The sequence below is a fragment of the Protopterus annectens genome, chromosome 5.part1, assembly GCF_019279795.1.
Source record: "Protopterus annectens isolate FY-2018-M chromosome 5.part1, PAN1.0, whole genome shotgun sequence".
NCBI lineage: Eukaryota > Metazoa > Chordata > Ceratodontiformes > Protopteridae > Protopterus > Protopterus annectens.
The window spans coordinates 705,243,179-705,266,114 of NC_056736.1; the positions used below are offsets into that span (position 1 = coordinate 705,243,179).

The following is a 22,936-nucleotide window of genomic DNA, read 5'->3' on the forward strand; positions in this document are numbered from 1 at the left end:
AAGTGCCTGTCAGCCGCTACCGGAGTTTTCATTTCCAAACTGAATCATCCTGAAGTCTTCTAAAGCTAAGTACCCAGTTGGGGATCCTTTTTTCTTGCTCTAACCGATGTCAGAAAAAGTTAACAATTGTCTCGCCTGTGGAAAGCAAATACCACACTGGGATTTCCATTCTTACTGCGCCACTTGTTTAGGCCCAGTCCACGACGTACCTCGCTGTCGGTTTTTGTGCTTTGTTCAACATCCGAACTATTCGTCGTCGGACCCTTATTGTCGCTAAATACTTTCACTCTCGATCTCCGTATTCCGAAATGGCTTCAGCAAGCCATCCGACTACTGATCTGCTGAAAAAACGTAAGGCTAAAGACAGAGACCGACCACACAGGTCCAAAACTGCCAACGACACTTCTGTTAAGCTAGTAGTCAGTTCACCAGTACTCAGTGAGGCGCTTTTGCAGCCCCTGATCCCCGCTTCGATGGATTCGCAGGCCGCTACCGAGACCCGTTCGGAGTCCGGTATGCTGGAAGACTCTTCTTTGACTACGGAACCTGTGGATGTCTCTATCTTGGATGGGTCCGGAGCCACTGTGCAGGCACTGGCTTCTGAGGAAGTTCTTCACACTACCGATATTCAACACAAACCAACTTCTTTCGAGTCTTTAGTTCTGTCTAAAACTACCGAGTTTCTAAGGCCAAGAATATGAGCTACGCCTAAAAAACCGACGACCCAAACTCAAGCACTTGCTTCCTTGCCACAACATCAAATGCTTAAAATGACAGAAGACCTGATTATGCTGATTAGGGGAAGCCAGTCTTACCCTAAGAGAAAAAGAAAGCTGTCCCTAGCAGCTTTAACAGACCAAGAGTCTGAAGACTCTGAGGTATCTGAATATGAATATGAGGATTCTGGTGCAGAGGAATCCATTCCCTCTGCTTCTCCTCCAGAGGATTTTTCTTTTGGTGAAACCCTACATACTTTGAGAGTATTTCCACTGGGAATGTCAAGATTATCCTCAGCCCAAAAAGAGACTCTGGGAATTTTTAGATTTGCCACAACATAGACCTTTAGAAATACCCCCAGTTCTGTATGTTTTGGATGATGTCTTTATGGAATCCAGTCTAACTCCTGATACTTTACCCCCTGCTCCTAGGAAACCAGACAGGTACTACAGAGTTCCTGACTGTCACAAATTATTTTTCAAAAATCCTACTGCTGACCTAGAGGTTATCTCCCAGAGGCCAAAAGGTATAAAAGCAACTACAGTTAAGAATCTCACCCCTTTGGATAGGGATTCCAGACCTTAGACAGATGGGGTAAAAAAGTATACACCTCTGCAACTCTCGTCATTGGGGCATTGAATTGTCAGTTTCACATGCTGAAGTGCCAGCAACATGTTATGGAACTTATTAAGCAAAATTAGCTACCTTTACAGACCTGTGCAGAAAATAAAGAATTACAAGAGCTTATGCATTCTGCAAGCCAAGTCAGCAAGCATACTTTGAAATGTGGCTTTGATGCCCTAGAAGCATCTTGCAGGGCAGCAGTCACTGGTTCTGTTCTGAGAAGGCATGCTTGGCTTAAGGAGCAGGCCTTGCCAGACCATGTCAAATCAAAATTAATCTGTTTGGCACCAAAGCAGAAGAGGTTCTTAAAAAGATGGAAGAAAAAGCTAAATCTATGCAGACGGTCAAATATTTTTTTGCAAGTACAGCCTCCTAGATTCAGTAGGCATTGGCCCTCAAAGCATTGATCCTTTCCAGCCCCCCTCAAGGCCATCTCAAACTAGACCCAGGGGAAACAGACCCTCCAGACTACAGTCTCAGGGTATGCAGAGATCTAAGCAATGGAGTGCTTCTACTTCAAAAACAGGAAGTGCTAAGCCACCCTCCTTATGGAAAGAATTCACAATGACTTCTCAACTCCACTCCTCACCTCTGCCCAACTGCTTGTGCCCTTAGTAGTAAGAAGGAGAGAAACTTGCCCATCATGCAGAAAACTGGACTTCCATCACCAAAGACCGATGGGTCCTCAACATTGTATCCCAGGGGTACAGATTTTACTTCCACTCTCTGCCAACCCCAAAAAGGTTACCATGCCTTTCTCCAAACCAGTGGGCAGAGGCACAAAACCAAGTTCAATCCCTGCTCTCCATAAGGCCAATTTAACCTGTTCCTGCAGAACAGATAGGTCAAGGGTTCTATTCCAGACTTTTCCTGGTACCCAGAAAAGAGGGCACTTGGTGCCCAATCCTAGATCTTTCCATTTTAAACACCTTCCTGGTGGTAGCAAAATTCAAAATGCTCACCCTTCAGCAGCTTCTTGCTATGCTATCCAAAAATGCCTAGTTAGCCACCCTAGACCTAAAAGAAGCCTATCTGCAGGAAATACCTACGCTTCAGGGCAGGATCTATGCATTATCAGATGTTCTTCGTAATTCACTGTTGCAGTCATCACATTTGGGTTATCTGCCTGCAGATAGCCCTCAGCCGGCCTGAGTACCAGAGTCTTGGATTCCTGTGTCGGATGCTGTCTCCTCTTCCATGACGTCAGGTTGTCAGGGGTATAAAACATGCAGCTGACGCCATTACATCAGTCTTTCTTGCCGTGCAGTGCCCGAAGCAGAAGCAGTTCGCAAGTGCCGGTCGGCCAACTCCGAACCGAAGTCATCAAAAAAAGATAAGTACCCCGTTTGGGGATCTTTTTTCTTGCTCCAACCAATGTTAGCAAAATCAATTGTCTTACCTGTGGAAAGCAAATACCTCATAACGATTTTCGTTCGTACAGCATACCTTGCCTAGGCCCAGACCACGATGTCCCTCGCTGTCGGTTTTGTGCCTTGTTCAACCTCCAAACTATTCGCCGTTTGGCTATCTTTGCAGCAAATTATTTTGGTACTTGGTATCAGTAATCCGAAATGGCTTCATCAAGCCATCCGACTACCGAACTGAAAAAACGTAAGGATAAAGACAGAGACAGACAGCATAGGTCCAAAACTGCCGACTATGCTTCCATTAAGCTAGTCGCCAGTCTGCCGGTACTCAGTGAGGCCCTTTCGCAGACCCTAATACACGCCACTTCAGATTCGCAGGCCTCTACTGAGACCCATTTGGAGTCTGGTATGCCGTGGGATGCTTCTTTGACTATGGAACCTGCGGATGTCTCTACCTTGGATGGGTCCGAGCCGCTGTGCAGGCACCGGCTTCTGAGGGTGTATTCAGGCCTACAGACTTGCATTTTAAACCGACACCACCTTCTTCTTCCAGGCCTAAAACTCGCACCACACCTAGAAAACCAACGTCCAAACCGCATGCTCAGGTCCAGATGCCTAAAAACAAATGCTTAGAATGGCTGAAGACCTTGTTACCTTAATTAGGGGAAGCCAGCCTTTCCCCTCTAAGAGACTTAGAACTGATTTTCCTTCTGATTCCTCTGATGAGGAATCTGATATTTATGTTCCTTTTGATTACCAGGATTTGCCCTTATCTACCTATGAGGATTCTGATGCAGAGGGTTCCATTCCCTCTGCTTCCCCTCCAGAAGACTTTTCTTTTGGTGAAACCTTGCACACTCTTTGGGAGCATCTCCGCTGGGAAAGCCAGGATTACTCTGACTCCAAAAAGAGACTTGGGGAATTCTTACTCCTGCCTCAGCACAGGCCTTTAGCTATCCCTCCTGTTCTGGACATTGTAGACGATGCTTTCTTGGAATCTAGCCTTTCCCCAGACACTTTACCTCCAGCTCCCAGAAATTCTGACTGGTATTACAGAGTACCTGACTCTCATAAGTTCCTTTTCAAGAATCCTACTGTGGATCCAGAGACCATTTCCCAAGGACCAAAAGGCATTATGGTTACTGCTGCCAAAAATCCTGCCCCTTCTGATGGAGATTCTAGAGCCTTAGACAGATGGGATATGAAGATGTACACTTATGCTACTTTGGCCATTATGGCTTTAAATTGCCAGTTTCATATGTTAAAGTACCAGCAGCATATTATGGGACTAGTTAAACAGAAAATGAAATGAAAAGTGTAAAAGATACTGTTCCTGGAGCCAGACTCAGGGGATGGGCACAACGGTGCCCAGCTTACCTCGTATTCTTCAGTACTTGATAGATATGCTCCACAAAGGCCTATCCTTCCCGTCAATTAAAATTCATGCCTCTGCCATTTCAGCTCATTATAATACTGAGCCACCCCTCTTCTCCCACCCCCTGCTAAAACAATTCCTTAGAGGGGCCAAACATATAAGACCCCCCCCCCCAGGAGAGCCCCGACTCCAGCCTGTGACCTTAACTTTGTATTGGAAAAACTCACTCTCCCTCTCTTTGAGCCAGCTGCAACAGCAGAGTTGAAATTCCTTTTTTGGAAAACAGTCTTATTTCTAGCCATCACTTCAGCAAGAAGAGTGTCTGAATTACAGGCTCTCATGGCAGTGGAACCCTTTATTATCTTCCATGCAGACAGGGTTTCCCTCAGGACCAATCCTTCCTTTATGCCCAAGGTGGTGTCTAGTGTGGCCCTAAATCAGTCCATTCATTTGTCTACTTTTTTCCCAAATCCACAAAACAAAAGAGAACGAATACTGCACTCTTTGGACGTGCACAGACAACTTAGATTTTATTTGGACAGGACTAAGCCTCTCCGAAAATATTTTTCAGATAGGGGCACTAATGTTTACCAAGTTACACAGGAATTAACACCTACTGTTAATATGAATACCTCTGCTCAAAAATTGTCTTTATTCTTTACACAGGATGTTGGGAATATAAAAGAGATTATCCGGAGACATTGGGGGGTCCTAACGTGTATTAGAGAGGTAGTCTGTGATCATCCTGTCTTCTTATTTAGGAATAAGAAGAATTTACATAGACTTTTGTGTTACCCCAAGATTCCCTATTCTTATGGCTTTGATTCCGTTTCTAAATGTACGTCTCCATGCAATAATTGCAATTTTTGTGATTTTATATGTGAAAACACTAAATTTGTTCATCCATTTACTTCCCAATGGTTTAAAGTTAATGTGGAAGCTAACTGTAATACAGAACATGTGGTTTATCTTGCCCAATGTAGTTCCTGCCCTGCCTTCTATGTCGGTAAAACTGACAGAAGGCTTAGGGATAGAATTAGGGAACATTTATATCAAATACGTATTAAATCTAGTATTAATGCACTATCTAAACAGGTCAATGAAATGGATGATTCACATATTTTTAAATGTAAGGTTCTTTATGTTAATACACCTAGTATGAGAGGCGGAGATGTTAGAAAAAATTGAAATGAGATGAATCATCAAGCTTAGGGCACATATAAACCCAGGCTTGAATGACAAAATATCAATTAAGCCCGTTTTAAATAATAGAAAACTAGTGAGATGACCTGTATTTTAAACCATTTATTTAATGTATTTTTTTATTTTTAGTGCATTTTGTTGTAGTATAGAAGATATGTGATATATATTTTTGACACTAGTTTTACTTTTTATATATTAGCTTTTCTTTTTAAATTTTATTGTAGTGATGTAATCACTTATTTGCATACTTAATTGATGAATTATATAAGGTATAGTGTTTTCTGTGATTCTTGTTAATGCTTTGAAAAAGTCCTTTGGCGAAAACGCTTACCTGTCTTGTGTATGAAATAAAAGCCTTATTGAATCTTTATGGACTTTCATGGATTTGAATTTTTGCTTCATGGAATGAATATCATTAATGTGCAACATTCTCCTGCATAGGTCTGCTCCCATACTTTGTTTTTACTTTCACAAGATTAACCACAGAGATTGGTCTGGGAGCGTTTACTGTTTGGTGGTTCCTGTTGCTTATCGTTTTTTACACGTGTGTGTGTATATATATATATATATATTTTTTTTCTGAAAATAAAGCGGATACAATAAAAAAAACACTTTAAATGCACAGAAAAGGATACTTATTGTTATATATCTCAGATCAGAGTTGTAGTCAATGCCCCTAGTAATAAAGTAGGAAGAAACACAAATACAGTAAAAGATTAATAAAGTGCAATTTTTTTCATATATATATATATATATATATATATATATATATATAAAACAATAGAAAACGAACAAACTGATTTAAACAAGGTACCCAGTTAACTAGAAAAAAGCTCAGAACTGATTCCTGTTCCAGCATTCTTCACTCAGACAAGTTCTAACTGCACACTCCTGCTACTAGGGTGCAGGGGAACCTTCTCCAAAAAAAGATGGCCTGGATCAGTGCTAGTTATACAAACAAAGCTAAATTCAGCAGGCCTGAATCTGGTCTATGCTACAGCAACAAGGCACACCGATTTCAGAAAGAAACCATTCAGATAAGCAGGCACAATAAGCCTGTGACCAGAAATTCCCAGCTCAGAAGAGCAAAATCCAGCCTCTCCTCCCACAAGAGTGCAGACCACAAACCTTCTTAATGTGGAATAACTGGCCTGAAGCTCAAGTGCTTAAACCAGAACTAATACACTTTTAGAATAGCAGACACTGAGCCTTCAATCTGCAATTCCCAGCTTAGAAGAATGTAAGCTACCTGTCCTGCTACAACAGTGCAGACCACAAACCTTCTTAATGTAAACAATCCGGTATGAAGCCTAAGTGCTTAAACCAGAAGACTCAGAATAACAGTTACAATTTAATCAGGCTACTACCAAGCAGTAATAAATGCAGCAGAATAAATAAAATTGAATACTTTTAAGAAGAGGAAAAAGCAAAATAAAGTAGGAGGAAACACAAATACAGTAAAAGCAGATGAATAAAGTGCATTTTTTTGTTAGTAAAGTGCAAGGAGAGAGGAAAGAAGAACCTAAGTGGGTTCGCCTTCTCAAATCTTCTGTCTGTGTTGAGTAGAGTGAGCACTAGACTCAGAATATGATCTCACTGTACTCTGTTAAATGAGCAAATGAGACGGACCCAGGAGTAGTGTTCAAATACAGACTTACAGGAGGGGCGGGCAATTCCAGAGCCGGCAACACTAACACCAAGACAAGAACAGGGAGGGTGAGTGGGGAACTAACTGCAGAGAGATAACACAGCACACAATTCAGTGAAACACACAATTAGGTTAACAGAAAAAAATTAAATGCAGTACTTTTAAAACTGCAAGTTTGTACTTACCAGAAGACTAAAATACTGTACTGCAGGTTTGCACTTAACTTCAGCTTCTAATGCAGGTGATTGTAGCCAACCCAAGTCTCTCAGAAGTTGAACATAAAATTAATTCTCAACCTTTGTGGCTATGATCTTTAAAAGTCAGTGTATACCACAGCTGTATATTTCCCTGTTCTGAAGGAGGTATGGTCCCCCTCGAATTGATTACATGTATAGATCTGCAGTTGTGTGACTCCATAAATATCTGACTTCACAAGACCCAAACATAGTGAAAGTTTTGAAACATGAGGAGAATAAGTCTAAGATGACTTCCCTGCTTTGTTTAGCAGAAGCATATTGACCAACCGGAATGGACATCACGCCAGAAGTAGATAATTAGGCAGCAACTGAATGTGCCATAAAAAAATGAAAGCATATAAGGTGAAGGATCAGATGAGAAGGCAAGAAATGTGGAAAATGCATCAATACAATTGCAGTTATAGAAAACTCTTGGAACCACCTTATGTTGATCAGGATCAAACACAGGAATGGTTAAGGAGAGGTGAATTTAAACCAAAACATGAAAAGTTAATATTGGCGGCCCAAGATAGTGGGCTGCATACACGTTAGTTTACAAAGTTCATTGAAAATGTGTGTGAAACAGACAAATGTTGGTTTTGTAAAACAGAATTGGAAAGTGTAGCACATCTTGTTGCTAGTTGTGATATATTAATGGCAGAAGGACTGTATACCGAAAGGCATAATTATGTGGCAAGACTGTTGCATTGGGGATTGTGCAAATATATATTGAAGTAGCTGAAAAACACTGGAAACATGAGCTGCAAATCATTATAGCTACAGTAGTCTGTGGAAAGAAAACAAAAGTAGCATTGATCATTGAAATTGCTACACCCAGTCATACAGTTTAAGTACAGAGACACACAAAGTCATAAAATACAAGGATTTGCAGGCAGAAACGAGAGCAGTGTGGAAGAAGTATATCCAGACTGCTCCAGTAGTAGTAGAATAGGGTTGCCACCTTTTCAAATGCCCAAAGTGGGTCATTGTTGGTAGAAACGTCAGATTTTGCAGTGCAAAACCTATCCACAGCCAGTACAAAGGACAGAACTTCACTTTTTTCCCTAAATAAAAGCTTGTTCTTGTAGCATTTTAGTTGCTTATTCTGTTTCTTATAACATTTAGGTGTTTCAGATACAGAATAACTGATGTTATGTGATCCTATCTCGCCTACATTCTGACTGATGGGTTCGGAGCCGATCCTCGGCTCCGACTCGGCACGCTTATGCCAAAGAACGAAGTCTCTTATTGGCTGAGCTTACTATATCCCAGGATGCACCACTACCAGTCCTCCAGATCTCGTTTGCCGCTAACAAGCAAAGACGTGGTCTCGAGCTGGCTGAGCTAAGTAGTGTTTTCTTCACTTACTTTCCTGTCAGGAATTTCCTAAAAATTAAACAAAAAGCTGTTTTAACAGCTATCTCGTGCTTTTGTGTATGAGTGGATATTTTCTGTTTTAATTTTTGTGTGGTGATTGCGTTTTTCTGACTAGAGGTCCCCTTTGAGTTGAAGGGCCTTCCCCTGTCAGTCCGTTGTTGTTCAAGTCCGTTTATTTAGGGATTTTTGGATCCCTTTAGTTATATTTGTGACAGCCTTTGGTTCTCAAAAAAAAAAAAAAAAAACGGTTCTCAAAAAAGAAAAGAAAGAGAATTTTTTTTCTGTGATATTTAGTGTGTTTGATTTAGCTAGTCACTAAATTGGTTGCCATAATGTCACAGGCTCCTAGGCCTTCAGGATGTCAATAACAGATGACCATTCTCTCTGTGTGTACTGTTTGGGCGCCAAACATTTGCAGGAGTCCTGTAGCGTGTGCCACGCTTTTTCCTCGAGGGTCCTCCAAGAGAGGAAAAATAAACATATTTTAAAAGGCCTTATTAAACCCTCATTTGAAGAGGCTTTAGCTTCCTCTCCTTCTCCTGTAAAGAAGAAAAGGGCGTCGGCTCCGACCAGCCCGTCGGAACCGACCGCCAAAAGACATAAGCAGGCTTCTCCTTCGGCTCCACGGACTTCGGAGCCGAGGGCGGAACGGTCTGCCTCGATGCCTCCAGCCTCGACTCCTCTGGGTTCGGAGCCGACGGCTGGGGCCTCGGGAGGCGGGTCATCTTCATCGGCTCCACTGATCTTGGAGCCGATGAAGGTTGTCCGCTCAGACACTTCCTCCTCGGCGCCGAAGCCCTCTTCGGCACCAATGGAAATTGGTTTGGACACTCAGTCGGCGCCGATAATTATCGAGTCGATTCGGAGCCGGTCCCCTAGTCCCTTGGAGCCGTTGGAGAGGCCTACTCGGACCCGTTCGGTCTCTTCCAGGTCATCAAGGATGTCAGATTCGGACATAGACAGGGTACTCCAAAGACTTTTCCAGTCCCCAGTCTTTCAGAAATTTGTTTCGGCTCCGACCCAATTGGCTTCGGAGCCGATAGCCCATTCCATTGCCATTCCTCCTCCGACCGCTTCGGCTCCGTCGGAGCAGGTGCTGATGGAGCCAGTAGAGATCCTAGGGTCGGCTCCGACCCTTACTCCAACCCCGGCCTTCGGGTCCGAGTTTAGCACACGGACTTCTTCGGCCGGGCCCGGGGGTGACGTTTCGGGACCAATGCTGTCGGTTCCAAGCCTCCCTCTCGGTGCTTCGGCCGCGGGACTTCCGTCTGCTATCATGGCTCCGGAGACTGGACCCTCCCAGGATTCTGGGGGTCCGGCCTTCAGAGCTATGAGGAGTGCCTTGGCCAAGTCTTCTTCGGCCATCTCTACGGCTTTACCGGCACCTTCCCTGGGCATTGAGACTGGGTCTTTGGTAGTTCCCCTGTCTCTAGGCAGTAGAGCCCCGGGGCCTGAGGTTACCCCCACTGGGGGTTCCCCTCCTCCTGAGGGTCTTTCGGAGTTGTCTTCGGAGGAGCCCCCAAGGAAGAGATCGTGCAAGAGGAAGCACGTGGACTCCCCCGATGAGTCTCTTACATCGGACACTGATCTTGATGATGCGGAGGGGTCCCCAAAGTCGTCCTCGGATGATGTCTCATTTGCAGACATTCTAGAGATCCTCAAGCAACGAGGCGGCTGGAATTCCAAACCCCCCTCCGCTGATGAGTCGGTGTTCCTCAAGGCCTTCGGGGCTCAGCCCTCCGCCTCCTGGGTGTCTCCGCCCTTCGACGAGCTCCTGGATTTGGTTTGTCAGAGGGCGTGGGAACATCCAGATACTGTGGAACCAGTGCCTTCTCGTCCTAACAAATATTTGTCTGCCCCACCCGAGAAGGAGTTCTTAACGAAAGGCGTGGCTGTAGATGCCATGGTGGTGGCATCTACTACCCAGCAGGACGTGGCAGAGGCTTCAACGTCCGTTCATCCTCCTAATAAGGAGTCTAGGAGCATGGACCGCACGGAAGCGCACCCTGACTTCAGCGGCCTTTACTCTGAGGTCCCTGAATTATTTGGCACATTTCACCAGATTACAGAGGGATCTGGTCAAGGAGCTCTCAGACTCCCTCTCAGGTAACCTACCTGAGCAGCTAGCCCAGTCGGTTAGCTCTCAGTTGGCTATCCTTACCTCGATTTCTAACTCGTCCATGAGGCTCATTTCATATGCGGCAAGGGGCGGGCAGAGCGGCAGGCACAGGCGTGGCTCTACGAAGACGAGCCTGGCTCCGTTTGTGTCATTTCGCGGAGGCCTTCAAGTCTTCCTTTGCCGACGCTCCCTTTGATGGGTCCTCTTTGTTTGGACCCAAGGTAAAAGACACTCTTACCCGCTGTGAGCAGGAGGGAAAGACTTTATCTGCCGTAGGAGCACGATTTTCCACTCCCTTTCGGCCTTATCCCAAGGCTAAAAGAGGAGGGAAGATGTGGTTCCGCAAATCACAGAAATTCTTTCCTCAACAGCAGGAAGATTCCCCTTCGAGGCAGAGGACGGGGAAATTTTTCTGGGAGACGCCGTCCCAGAGGCGGCAGAGGCCCCCGCAACACTGGAGACCGCGAGTCCTTTCGTGGCTCTTCAGCCTCCCACACTCCATGAGGGATTGCCCGGCTGTGCTGCTCCGGAGCCAGTCGGGTGCCGTTTTGCCAAGCACCTAAAAGCCTGGGAGTCTATTACTCAGGACAGATGAGTGCTTCGGATTATTGCCGGAGGTTACACCATTCCCTTCACACACCCACCCCCACCGTCCAAAAAAATCCCGGACCCACCACCCAGTCAAAGGGAAATCCATTCTCCCATTGTTGGAGAAAGATGTTTGGATGTGCTCCATAGATCTCAAGGACGCCTATTATCACATACCGATACATCAGGCGTCCAGGAGGTATCTGCGCTTCAGCCTGGGAGACAGTCATTTCCAATTTTGTGCACTGCCCTTTGGTCTCACCACAGCCCCCAGGGTGTTCACCAAGTGTTTGGCAGTAGTGACTGCTCACCTGAGGAGTCTCGGATTCCAAGTGTTTCCCTATCTGGACGACTGGCTCCTGACTGCCACCACCAGGCATCTACTACTAGAGAACCTACAAGCCACCATCTCCCTGGATGCTTCCCTGGGAATTACATTCAACTGGTCAAAGTCTGTCTTGCTGCCTTCTCAGCGCATAAGATTCATAGGAGCAGAGATAGACTCAAAATTAATGCGAATCTTCCTTCCTACCGAAAGGATACAAACATTACAAGATCAAGTCCGAGCCCTGCTTCTAAGATCCAAAGCCCCAGCCAGGATGGTCCTGCAACTTTTAGGTTCAATGTCTGCCACGGTTCTCCTAGTTACTCTGGCAAGATTACACATGAGGATTCTCCAGTGGCTGTTATCGACACAATGGTCTTTTCAGGATCTCCCCCTCAATCATCACATACTGATTACAGAAACGTGCAAACGGGACCTCCGCTGGTGGCTTCTGCCATCCAATCTGAATCAGGGAAGACCCTTTGTTATACCCCCTCCGGTGGCCACCTTGACTACGGATGCCTCCCAGACGGGGTGGGGGGGGGCATTGTCTGGGCAGGTCAGTTCAAGGTTCTTGGCTTCCCAACGAAACATCTCTCCATATCAATGTGTTGGAAATGAGGGCTGTACTTTTGTCCTTACAAGCCCTCCACAAGTTTCTCCCTCAAGGCATTATCGCCATCCACACCGACAACATGTCGGTGGTCTGGTATCTAAACAAACAAGGAGGGACCAGATCTTACCCCCTTTGCAGAGAGGCCATGAGGGTGTGGGAATGGGCAGTGGCTACCAAGCGCTTCCTGGTAGCGACCCACATTCCAGGCAAATCCAATGTATTGGCAGACAGACTGAGCAGGACTATTCTCTCTCCTCACGAGTGGTCTCTGAACGAAACAGTAGCAGCTCAGATTTTCAAAAGATGGGGGTTTCCGTGCTGCGACCTGTTTGCAACACCACGAAACACGAAGTGCAAAAGGTTCTTTTCCTTGACTCCGCGTCAACGGGAGACAGCTACGGATGCTCTAGTCCAACCTTGGCCAACAGGACTGCTTTATGCTTTTCCTCCGATTCCACTCTTCCCCAAAGTCATCCAGAAAGCTTCCCAATTGGGGTCCACAATGATTCTAATTGCTCCGTACTGGCCTCGTCAGGTATGGTTCCCCTACCTACAGAAATATACTCTGGACGGTCCTTGGTTCTTGGACCTGATTCCGGACCTTCTGGTTCATCAGTCGGGACAACAGCACCAGTCCCTTCACACTTTGAAATTAACAGCTTGGCTCCTCCGCTTCCGACTATAGTCAGAAATCACACCTTGGACCCGGAAGTTATTCACATTTTATCTTCAGCCCACAAACCCACCACTAAGAAGTTGTATCACAGTAAGTGGAAGAGGTTTGCTATCTGGGTTCAACTCAGAGGATTAGACCCTATTACTGCCCCGATACCAGAGGTCTTGAAATTTTTAACATCCTTGTTTAATCAAGGATCTTCAGTCTCTACTATTAAAGTCCAACTAGCAGCCATCTCCAAATTTCACGATACCACAGACCCACCGTTGATGAGCAGCAGATTATGTAAAACTTTCCTGAAAGGTGCTGTGCTTTTAAGACCCCCAGTTTTTCATCCTGCGCCTCCGTGGGATCTTGATTTGGTACTTCGTGCCTTAACATCTTCCCCCTTTGAACCGGCTGCTACATGTGAGTTGAAATATCTGTCTTGGAAAACTGCCTTCTTAATTGCAATTACCTCTGCAAGAAGAGTTTCAGAACTTCAAGCCCTATCTATCAAACCACCGTACTTGATTTTTCACAAGGATAGAGTATCACTTAGACCTAATCCATCTTTTGTCCCAAAAGTTTGCTCTAATCTCTGTCTCCAACAATCTTTAGAGCTACCAGTTTTCTTTCCAAAATTTTCAAACAAAGCAGAATACACCTTCCATACATTGGATGTTCACAGGCAATTGCGCTTCTATCTAGATAGGACTCAGCAAATTCGGAAAACAGATCAATTGTTTGTGTCCTTTTCAGATAATAAAATGGGTCAAACCATCACTAAAGCTACTATTGCCAAATGGATCAGAGATTGCATAACTCAAGCTTATTCCTCCTCAAATAAGCAACTTACAACATCTGTCAAAGCTCACTCTACTAGAGCTATGGCTACCTCTATTGCATTCCATTCCAAGCTCGCTATTTCTGAAATTTGTGCTGCGGCTACTTGGTCCAACCCGCACACTTTCATTTCCCACTATAAATTGGATGTGGCATCTAAAGGACGAGCATCATTTGGTTCCACGGTACTCAGGAGTGTTTTCCAGTGAGCCACCCAGGATTTAGGTGCTAGGGACGCTGTCCCATCAGTCAGAATGTAGGCGAGATAGGATCACATAACATCTTTTAGTTATGTACTCACCATAACTTCAGATGTTTGGGATCCATCTCCTACATTCCTAATACCCACCCTCCTTCCCCCTGCCTTGGAGATCAGAAGAGATTGAACGGTTTGGGTTCTACTGTTTTTTTATCTTGTATCATCTGTCAATGTTATATAAGCAGTGCATGCGTGTGTGCATGTATGCGGACAAACTAGATCTGGGGGACTGGTAGTGGTGCATCCTGGGATATAGTAAGCTCAGCCAATAAGAGACTTCGCTCTTTGGCATAAGTGTGCCGAGTCGGAGCCGAGGATCGGCTCCGAACCCATCAGTCAGAATGTAGGCGAGATGGATCCCAAACATCTGAAGTTATGGTGAGTACATAACTAAAAGTTCTATGCAGCTGTTAGGAAATATTTGTCCTAAAATCTGAGGACATTTGCCATTTTTACGATTTCTTTGCAGGACACAACTTCCCAAAAAGGGACTGTCCCTCGCAAAGTGGAACAGGTGGTAACCCTATAGTAGAAGCGACAGGTCTTAGCAACAGGTCTTATAGAAAAGGAATTTACAGTCATCTTTAGATGTGTTACTGATACAAATTGCAGAAGGAGTCATTACTAGGCACATTGTAGGTGCTGCAAAGAGCACTTTTGGCTGACATCAAAGACTGAAACAATACTAATTTCATGAATTTTAATCATACTTTGACTTAGGAATGGGATCCATTCCCGTCATGGTATTAGAAACCCAAAAGACTTGGAAAAATTAAAAAGAATATATTATAGTCATAAAGTAGCTGGAAGTATTGTAAAACTGTGCCAGCACGAGAATAGAGAGAAGTGTCTTGCCAATAAGGGGTTACAGAAAATAGGCTGGAGAGAGCAGGAATTCACTGGAGAAAACTGGGAGCAGATAACTAGAGCGGGAAAGTTAATAGAGTGGGATGAGACCAAGAAGACATTTGGATTGAAGGCTAGAGGCTGCCTTCCCTACCAGGGATTGATGTTAGAGTACAGGCAAAGAGAAGGACATACGAGAGTCTTAAGTGAAAGGCATGCTCTGGTAGAGCTGTTACTTGAGTTTAGAACAGAAGCTGCTGTTAACAATGGATAATTGGAACATATCAAATATCGCACGATAATTATACAAATCAATCAGAGGAGGTTAGGAAGGACTGGGAAGAGAGCGTGTAAAAGCAATTTACAAGGGAACAAAAGGGAACAATGAGAGGACATTGGGAAAGACTGGGAAGAGAGCGTGTAAAAGCAATTTACAAGGGAACAATCAGAGGACATTGCATGGCTCCCAAGTATGCAACAAAGTCTGGAAGGTTTAGGATCTTTGTTTTGAAAGTTTTTTCATAGGTAGTTTTATACCCCAAGTGGACATCTTTCCTCAGGTAAACAGCAAATGTTGGCAGTGTGATGTGGAAGGAGGAGATAACTGGGAACACAGTTCCTTACAGAGTACTCTGTCAGAAATATTGGGCGAGGAAATGCCTGTAACTTGAGAAATGATTGTTTTGAGCTGGACATGATCTGAATTGCCTTGACATACCAAGGCCATATTAAGGTTAATTCTGTTAACTTCCAAGAAATTAATTTCTAGGAAATAGGAAAAGTCGAAACCAACTGTTTCTGAAGTATTTAATATTATAAAACAGAAAAGAACTGGAAGAGGGATCTTTAGATAAGGGAAAGATCAAATCAATAAAAGTAAATCTAAATTGTGGGAACGATACATGCAGAATAATGTTCAGAGGGTGTTTGTTTGTTTATGACTTAAGTATCTGCACTAGTTTATATTCTAAAGCCTGGCTTCCCTTCATCATCTAAAGTAGAAAAAAAAGCAACACTATCCAGTCATGTTAGAGAAAAGTGCACAAATATGCCAAATTAGGCAGTTAACAAATGTGCCTCACCTTAGCACATCTATTCTTACAAATCAGTTTTTAATACAAATTCCTCTTTGCTCTTCTAACAAAATTGTTTTGTACACAGCAGAGAGGACATTAAGAGCTGATGCTCATTGTATTTTCACATACAAACAGCAGTTAAAATTTGAGCTCTGCTTTTATTTCCATTTTTAAACATTATAGCTTTATGTGAAGATGGATTCCATGCCAGAGTATTATGTGATCTTGTTTGAGTACGTAATCTGTAATGTGTGTGAACACTGATTCTCTGTTTTTAAGCCCACTGAGTGCATGTGCAGGCTCTTGCCGCATGTTATGTTAAAAAAGATAAAGCACGCACTGAGTGAGTATTTTTCACCAGGGAATGTTGTCGTTTTGTGTTTGCAGGATAATGTTAATGGTGCTTTTACTCTCTCATGTTAACAGAAGTTAAGACTGAATGTAAAGCTGCTGGAGAAGCTGGTTACACAGGAGATTGTGTCGTGTCTCGTGGTGAACCTTTATCCTGGAAATGAAGGCTATTCACTAATGCTCAGGGGGAAAAATGGATCAGGTAAGTCTGAGGAGATCGTGTTGTGTCTGGTGGTGAACCTTTATCCTGCAAATGAAGGCTATTCACTAATGCTCAGGGGGAAAAATGGATCAGGTAAGTTTGAGAAATGGCAGCACTACGAGTGCTGTAGTGACACAGCAAGAAACAAGCATTGCTCACTTGCGCTCATGGGGGAAAATAGACTGTGTGAACATCCAAGAAATATTGTAATGCTATCATGAAAAAAAAAATGTAAAACTTTGTACGTTTTTCAGTGCATCTGTAGCAGTATGGTACTTGTGCATTCTAGCATTCTTTTTTAAGTTGCATTTTTTTGCTTTGTGACTTGGTTTGGAAATGGGGATTTCTGAAACAGTGCATGCAGCATAATCTGAATGTCTTGTCTTGTGATCTAGTGTCAGTGGTATCGGTCACTCAAGAGAGTAGTCTGTTCAGTACACATAGGTGGTCTTGTATCTCATGCATGCAATTCTGATAAGTCATCTGAGACCTGATCCTTCTTTATGCTCACCTTCACTCACTTATAAACTCCTAGACTCTGGTTCTGTCTGATCAGAGGAAATTTCTGTTATACCTGTCCTTCCCATTCTTACAGCACATACTACAGTGAGTGCCACCGGCTAGCCCACTTGGAACGCGCATATGGTCACATATCGGTTGGGTCTTAAGAAGGCAACTTGTTTGTCTTTTCGGCTTTTCCTGGTTAGGGTTCGCCACAGCGGAACTCCGGACCGCTAATGATTGACAGTAGATTTTTTTTATGGTGCCGAGTTGCCAGCCCGACGAGCAAACTTCAGCGGAGGCACGCCCATTCACGCATGTCTTTTGGAGGCAACTCGACCGCGGGGAGGACATGCAGACTCCACACAGAAGGCACTCCAGCCATGAATCGAACAGGAGAACCTTTTGCTGTGAGGCAACAACGCTACCGCTATACCACCGCAGGGTCTTAAGAAGGCAACATAGCAAACATATAGCTCTAGGTTTGACAGGAAATTCTCTCTGTACCTACCTATTTATTGCCTTACCTCATAACCCTCATCAACTACTGATCACGTAAAGATAGCAGCCTATAGTTTATTTATTATTGTTTAACATTTGTTTACTGAAAAGTCCAAATTGGAATGAAGCCAATTTTCAGTGGAGCCCCGTGGAGAAATGCTCTAGACGCATGTCTTTGATCAAGTGAGCAGCTGATGTATTTGAACCATTTAGTAGTAAGTTAAATATACTGATATGTTCTGAATGTTGTATCTGCTGCCATGTGGGAATAGGAAGGAAATACCAGTCATTACGTCCGAGTGATAACTCCAGGTGCATCTGCAGTTAACTCCTACTGACGCCTCTAGGCGTCAAATATTGCTTGTTCATATTTGCATTAGTAATTCCAAACCATGCTATGTACAAGGTTTTAAAAGATTTCATCTTAAAGCTTACACAATGGCAAACTCAACCGCTTTAATATTTGACCTCTGTCTAGTGCAGGTAAGTAGATATTACCTGTTGTTTTTATGATATTAATTTATATAGATATAATTTTCACATTTTTCTAAATATCTCAACAACCAAGTAACAGACTGAATTCCTTAGCCTCATATGAAAGGGTCTATATCAAGAACATCGAAATATTAAAACTTCGAATGTTCCGATATCGAACACTATTCAGCGAACGCTAAGAATAGCGAAGCTGCAGAACAGCAAATTCTATCCTCGGGAAAGAATTTGGTTGGCCGTTTCTGTGGCTTCGCTATTCTTAGCGCTGTGGTGGTGGAAAGTTACGGGTTGGGTTCAGGTAAGTGTGCGATTGTACGTTAGGGTTAGGGGCGGGTTAAGTGAGTTAGGGTTAGGGCGCGGGTTAGGTGAGTGTGCGATAGTGACTGAACTTAGGGTTAGGGTTTGGGTTAAGGTGAGTGGGTAGATAGTAGTGTATGTTTAGTTTAGTGTAGCGTTAGATGTAGGAATTTAAGTGTATGTGTGTGGTTGCTGTTTGTTTGATGTGCTTGCGTTGTGTGTATGTGTTTCGCAGCAGCAAATTTTTTCCATGGGAAAAGTTTGCTGTTCTGAATGTTCGATATTTTCATGTGTTTAGATGTTTTGGGGCCGATGAAATAGCGTTCGCTATTTTCATCTTTCCATAAAGTGATAACGCATATGAAAGCTCTCAGCTGGATGAATAAAATGCTGCTTGACAGTGTGTGTGTAACTTGAGTCATTGCTGAGATACTGTAAGTTGTTTACAAAATATTACAAATGTAATAGTTACTGTATACTGTGACTTATACAATTCTGTTTAAGACTTAGAACCTAAAGAATACTACCACTATAAAAATAGTTTGTGCTGAAGAGTTTGGCATTTATACCTCTTTTATAACTGCTATGGTTCCAGAGATATGAACATTTGTTTGAAATGTGAAGACATAATTTGATTCTGTGAAAAGGCTTAGGCTCCGCCCACTGGAAGTTACAGTGCAAACTTACTGAGCTCCATTGAGGTGAATAAGTTCTGCAAGCTTTGTTGAGCTGCTGCTGCTCTGCAGTTAGTGTAACTGTACTAGCTATAGGGGAGAACATAATACGTCTTTGTTACTCTTCTTGGCTGTCCTGAATGCTAGTTTGGTTGTATCTTTGTGTTGTTACTATCCTAAGGCACTAAACGTCCTTCTAACTAGTTATGAAGTCCTCTCAGCAGTACTTAGATAAGACCATGCAGTTAATCTCCTCAGTTAAGGCATAAGTGAACTAAATATAGTACATTTCTGTGTAAAATCATGTTAATGATAATGACTAACTAAACTAAGAAAGTATGTGCAACCTGGCATGATTACATTTCTTTGTACTAGCAATCCCCCTCACTGACCGTGGATAATAGTTAAAGTAGTAATAACAGATACCAGTCAAACATACTGCCACATGATTAATTTATAGTGCTCCTTCTAATATAGTTATTTGTCTTTAAGGCAGCTGTAGGTTAGGTTGTTGTATCTATTTGGAAAGAAATTCTGTGTCACAGTAATACCAATGCTGCCCATGGCAACAGTAGTGGTCACTGTCAAACTGGGAGCACATGCATTCATCTGCAGTAAAAGTGGTCTGAAGCCCTGAGCAGTAGCTCTGCATTGTTGAAATAATGCATCACTTTGTGTGTATTTCCATGTTAAATAGAAGCTGAATCCCAAATAGTGTATAAACTCTGCTGTTCCCTCAGTGGATCACAGGGCTCCTTAATTTAAAACATGATGCAACAAGATACGCTGTGGTGATGATTCATTACGGCAGCAGGGACAAAAAATGTAATCCCTGTATCCGATTCATTTAGTCCCACCCTATCCAAGATGTGGGTCCTTTAGCCACTTGTCAGATCTCCAGAGTCAAGCCCATTATAAATTTTCCCTCCCAAAATGCACCACTTCCCCTAGCTATCCCAGACCTCCAGCTTGATTATAGGAAACGTGATTACTCACAGCCAAGTTCTCCAGTTCAGTTTTATCAATTTTCTTGCTGTCTGATACAGATTGTTCCCCCTCTCATGCTATTAGTTAGCTCATGTCACTGTTAAAATATTTTATGTAGCACTTTGTTTTCCTTAAAGTTATTAATATGTCCTTTGAGCCCCTTCTCTGTAGCTTTCTCCTACCATTGAGTTTTTCTTCTCCTGTTATTTGGTGTTATAGTTAGATAATAGATATTAAAATATAGATATTACGTATGTACATAGCTGGTTAGATAAATAATTATAGTAGTGCTTAGTGTACTGTTTTTGATATATTTTTATTTTCCTTTTTTATTTGTTTACTTTGTTAGTTCTTTTGTACAGTTATTTATACCAGTTGTTTATGCAGTTAAAGCTGATCATGGAACAGCAGGCTAGTTTTTTAAAAAAAATTGATGTACAAACATAAAATTCCACCACAAGACTTGCATGTTCTGTACTTCATATGCTTGGAAGTTCCCCACTTAAATGTAAGCTGTGAAATTTGGGTTTCTTTCTGACCCAGAGCCTTGGCAGACAGGAGGAGTAAGTTTATTTTGAAAGGCCTCTTGCTGTTGCCTCTAGAATTCTCAAAAGCCAAAAAGGCTTCTGATAAGCTGTCAAATCATAAAGAACTCCATCCAAAAAAAGAGATGGGAATTCCATGCACTGACTCTGGCTCTGAAGGTTCCAAGGTTTGAGGAGCATAAGGCCTGAACCCTTACCTACACACACCTCTGGATTCGGTGCTCATGAAACCAGTCACCATTCATGACTCTCCAAAAAGTCCCTGTCTTTGAGAAATTAAAGTGCCCTTCATTAAGCCGATTTGTATCGTCTGATGCAGAAATTCCTCAAGAAGCAGATTGATATGTGGGTCATTCCATCTCCTTTGGCTCGGTAGATGATTGAATCCGCCAAGATGCCCTCCATTCTTGCTCTTTCAGTTGTCCATCCTTCAGCTTTGGTTACTTTGGAACCGTTCTTTCTCCTGGATCCTTGGCCCAATGGCTGTCCTACCAGCTTCAGGGAATATTCTTCTGACTCATTCAAGTCTGGCTTCTTTCGCAGAATCAGTGATACTGTGGGCTGTTCCCTGACAGCAGAACCCTGAATTCCTGACAGTCTACCTTGACCGTTCCATTCTGGAGGCACTCAGGGGTCATTTGCCACTCTTCCCAGTCTGTTGGCAGATCACTTCATGAGAAGTTGGGTAAGAGAGACCTCTATTGGAAACAACACGTCCCCAACCACTCACTCCTTCCTTTGCCAGAGATCCCACCGATCGAGGCAACGGACGACTTATGAGAGAGAGAGAGATTCTCTTCACAAAAAAAAATAAATAAATCCATCCAAGAGGTCTCACCAGACTAAACAGGGTCAGGATTTTGTTTCCAGGTTATTTTTCGTTCCCAAGAAGACAAAGGACCTCAGGCCCATTTTGAATCTGTGCTTTCTGAAACGTGCATAAGACCTGGTTCACGATGATTATGGTGCAAGGGATTATACCCTGCCTCAGGACAAACAAATGGATGTGCTCTATGGATTTTCAGGATGCGTACCTTCACACAGATAGCGAAGGAGTCCAGGAGATTCCTACACTTCTGAGTAGGAGACAGTCATTACCATTTCAGAGCACTGCCATTTGGCCTTACCACAGCCTCCTGGTATTCATGAAATATACAGCTGTTGTAGCATTGCATCTATGACTTCAGGGATACAAGATTTTCTTGTATTTGGATAACTTGATCCCTGGCTTGTTAAAGAGACTCCATAGAGGGGACACCCACAAGTCATCTTCATATATGTCAGTTCCTAGGCATAGCCGTGAATATAAAAAATTTCAGTCATTTTACTTCCTAGAAAGTAGTGTACCAGGGTGTCATCTGGATACCACTCTTTCTGCTGTCTCCCTTTCCTCTGGATAGAGTCCAGACCTTACATTTTGTAGTTCAGTCTCTACTAATAACTCTTCTGCAGTGACCTTGGTGCTCTGAGCTTTAGGCCTGAATTTCTCTTCTGTATGAATGATAGAATTTGCTCAATTCCACATGAGAATTTTACAATGGCTCTTCCCAAGTTCAGTGGTCCTATTACTTTTCCAAGTTCAGTGGTCCTATTACTTTTCCAAGTTCAGTGGTCCTATTACTTTTCCAAGTTCAGTGGTCCTATTACTTTTCCAAGTTCAGTGGTCCTATTACTTTCATCCTCCTAAGGCTATCATCATTGCATAATCATGTAAAAGGCATCTTCAATTTTGGTTATAGTTTCCTATGATTCGGAAGAGCAGACTGCTTCATACTCTACCCCAAGTAGTGACAGTGACTACATATGCATTCTCACTTGGGTGGGTGGGGAGCATTACAAAGGTAAACTGGTTCAAGGTCTTTGGACTGACAAAGAGGACAGTCTTCACATAAATGTCTTGCAAGACCTCTAGAACTGGCTTTCCCAAGGTGTGGTATCTAAATGTAAAATATGATGACAGTTTGGTACAGCAACAAACAAGAGAGACAGGTTTTACCTCTTAAATCAAGAAGCAATGAGGTTCTGGAAATGGACGAAAGCCTCCCAACTACTTTCTGGTAGCAACAAACATTCCCAAAGATATTCAATTGCCTTGCAGACAAGCTTAGCAAGGATCTCCTAATGCCTTATGAATGGTTCCTCCATCCAGTGACAGCTGAGAAAGATTCAGTTCCTGGGATATGTCTTACTGCACTCTACTCACCCCAATTCCTTCACCTCCCATACATGCACACACAACACCAAATGCAGCACCTATTTTGCCATGGTTCTCCAAATGGGAAGGCCACCTAGGGGCTCTTGTCACAACAGTGGGCCTCCCCAGGCTCCTTTACACATATCTACCCCTCCCTTGATGTCCGACTTTATGCAGAAAGTATTGAGGTGAAAGGCAGCAATGATCCATATGGCCCCTTTTGGCTTTTACAGATTTGGTGTCCCCCTCTGAAGCCTCACTTGAAGGATCCTCCTTGGTTCCTGGATTCTTTCCAGGATCTAATCTGTCACCCCT

The 22,936-nt window shown here is 43.3% G+C and overlaps 1 protein-coding gene across 9 annotated transcripts in view; it reads left to right on the forward strand.

The window, feature by feature from the left end:
- The window catches only part of SUPT20H (SPT20 homolog, SAGA complex component), a 991,190-nt gene that overhangs the window by 180,724 nt on the left and 787,530 nt on the right, over positions 1-22,936 (forward strand). For 8 of the 9 annotated variants that reach the window (XM_044073324.1, XM_044073326.1, XM_044073328.1 and 5 more), the window contains exon 6: positions 16,304-16,430. In XM_044073324.1, coding sequence (XP_043929259.1) covers positions 16,304-16,430 — 127 coding nt within the window. The other variant, XM_044073333.1, reaches the window with a different exon arrangement.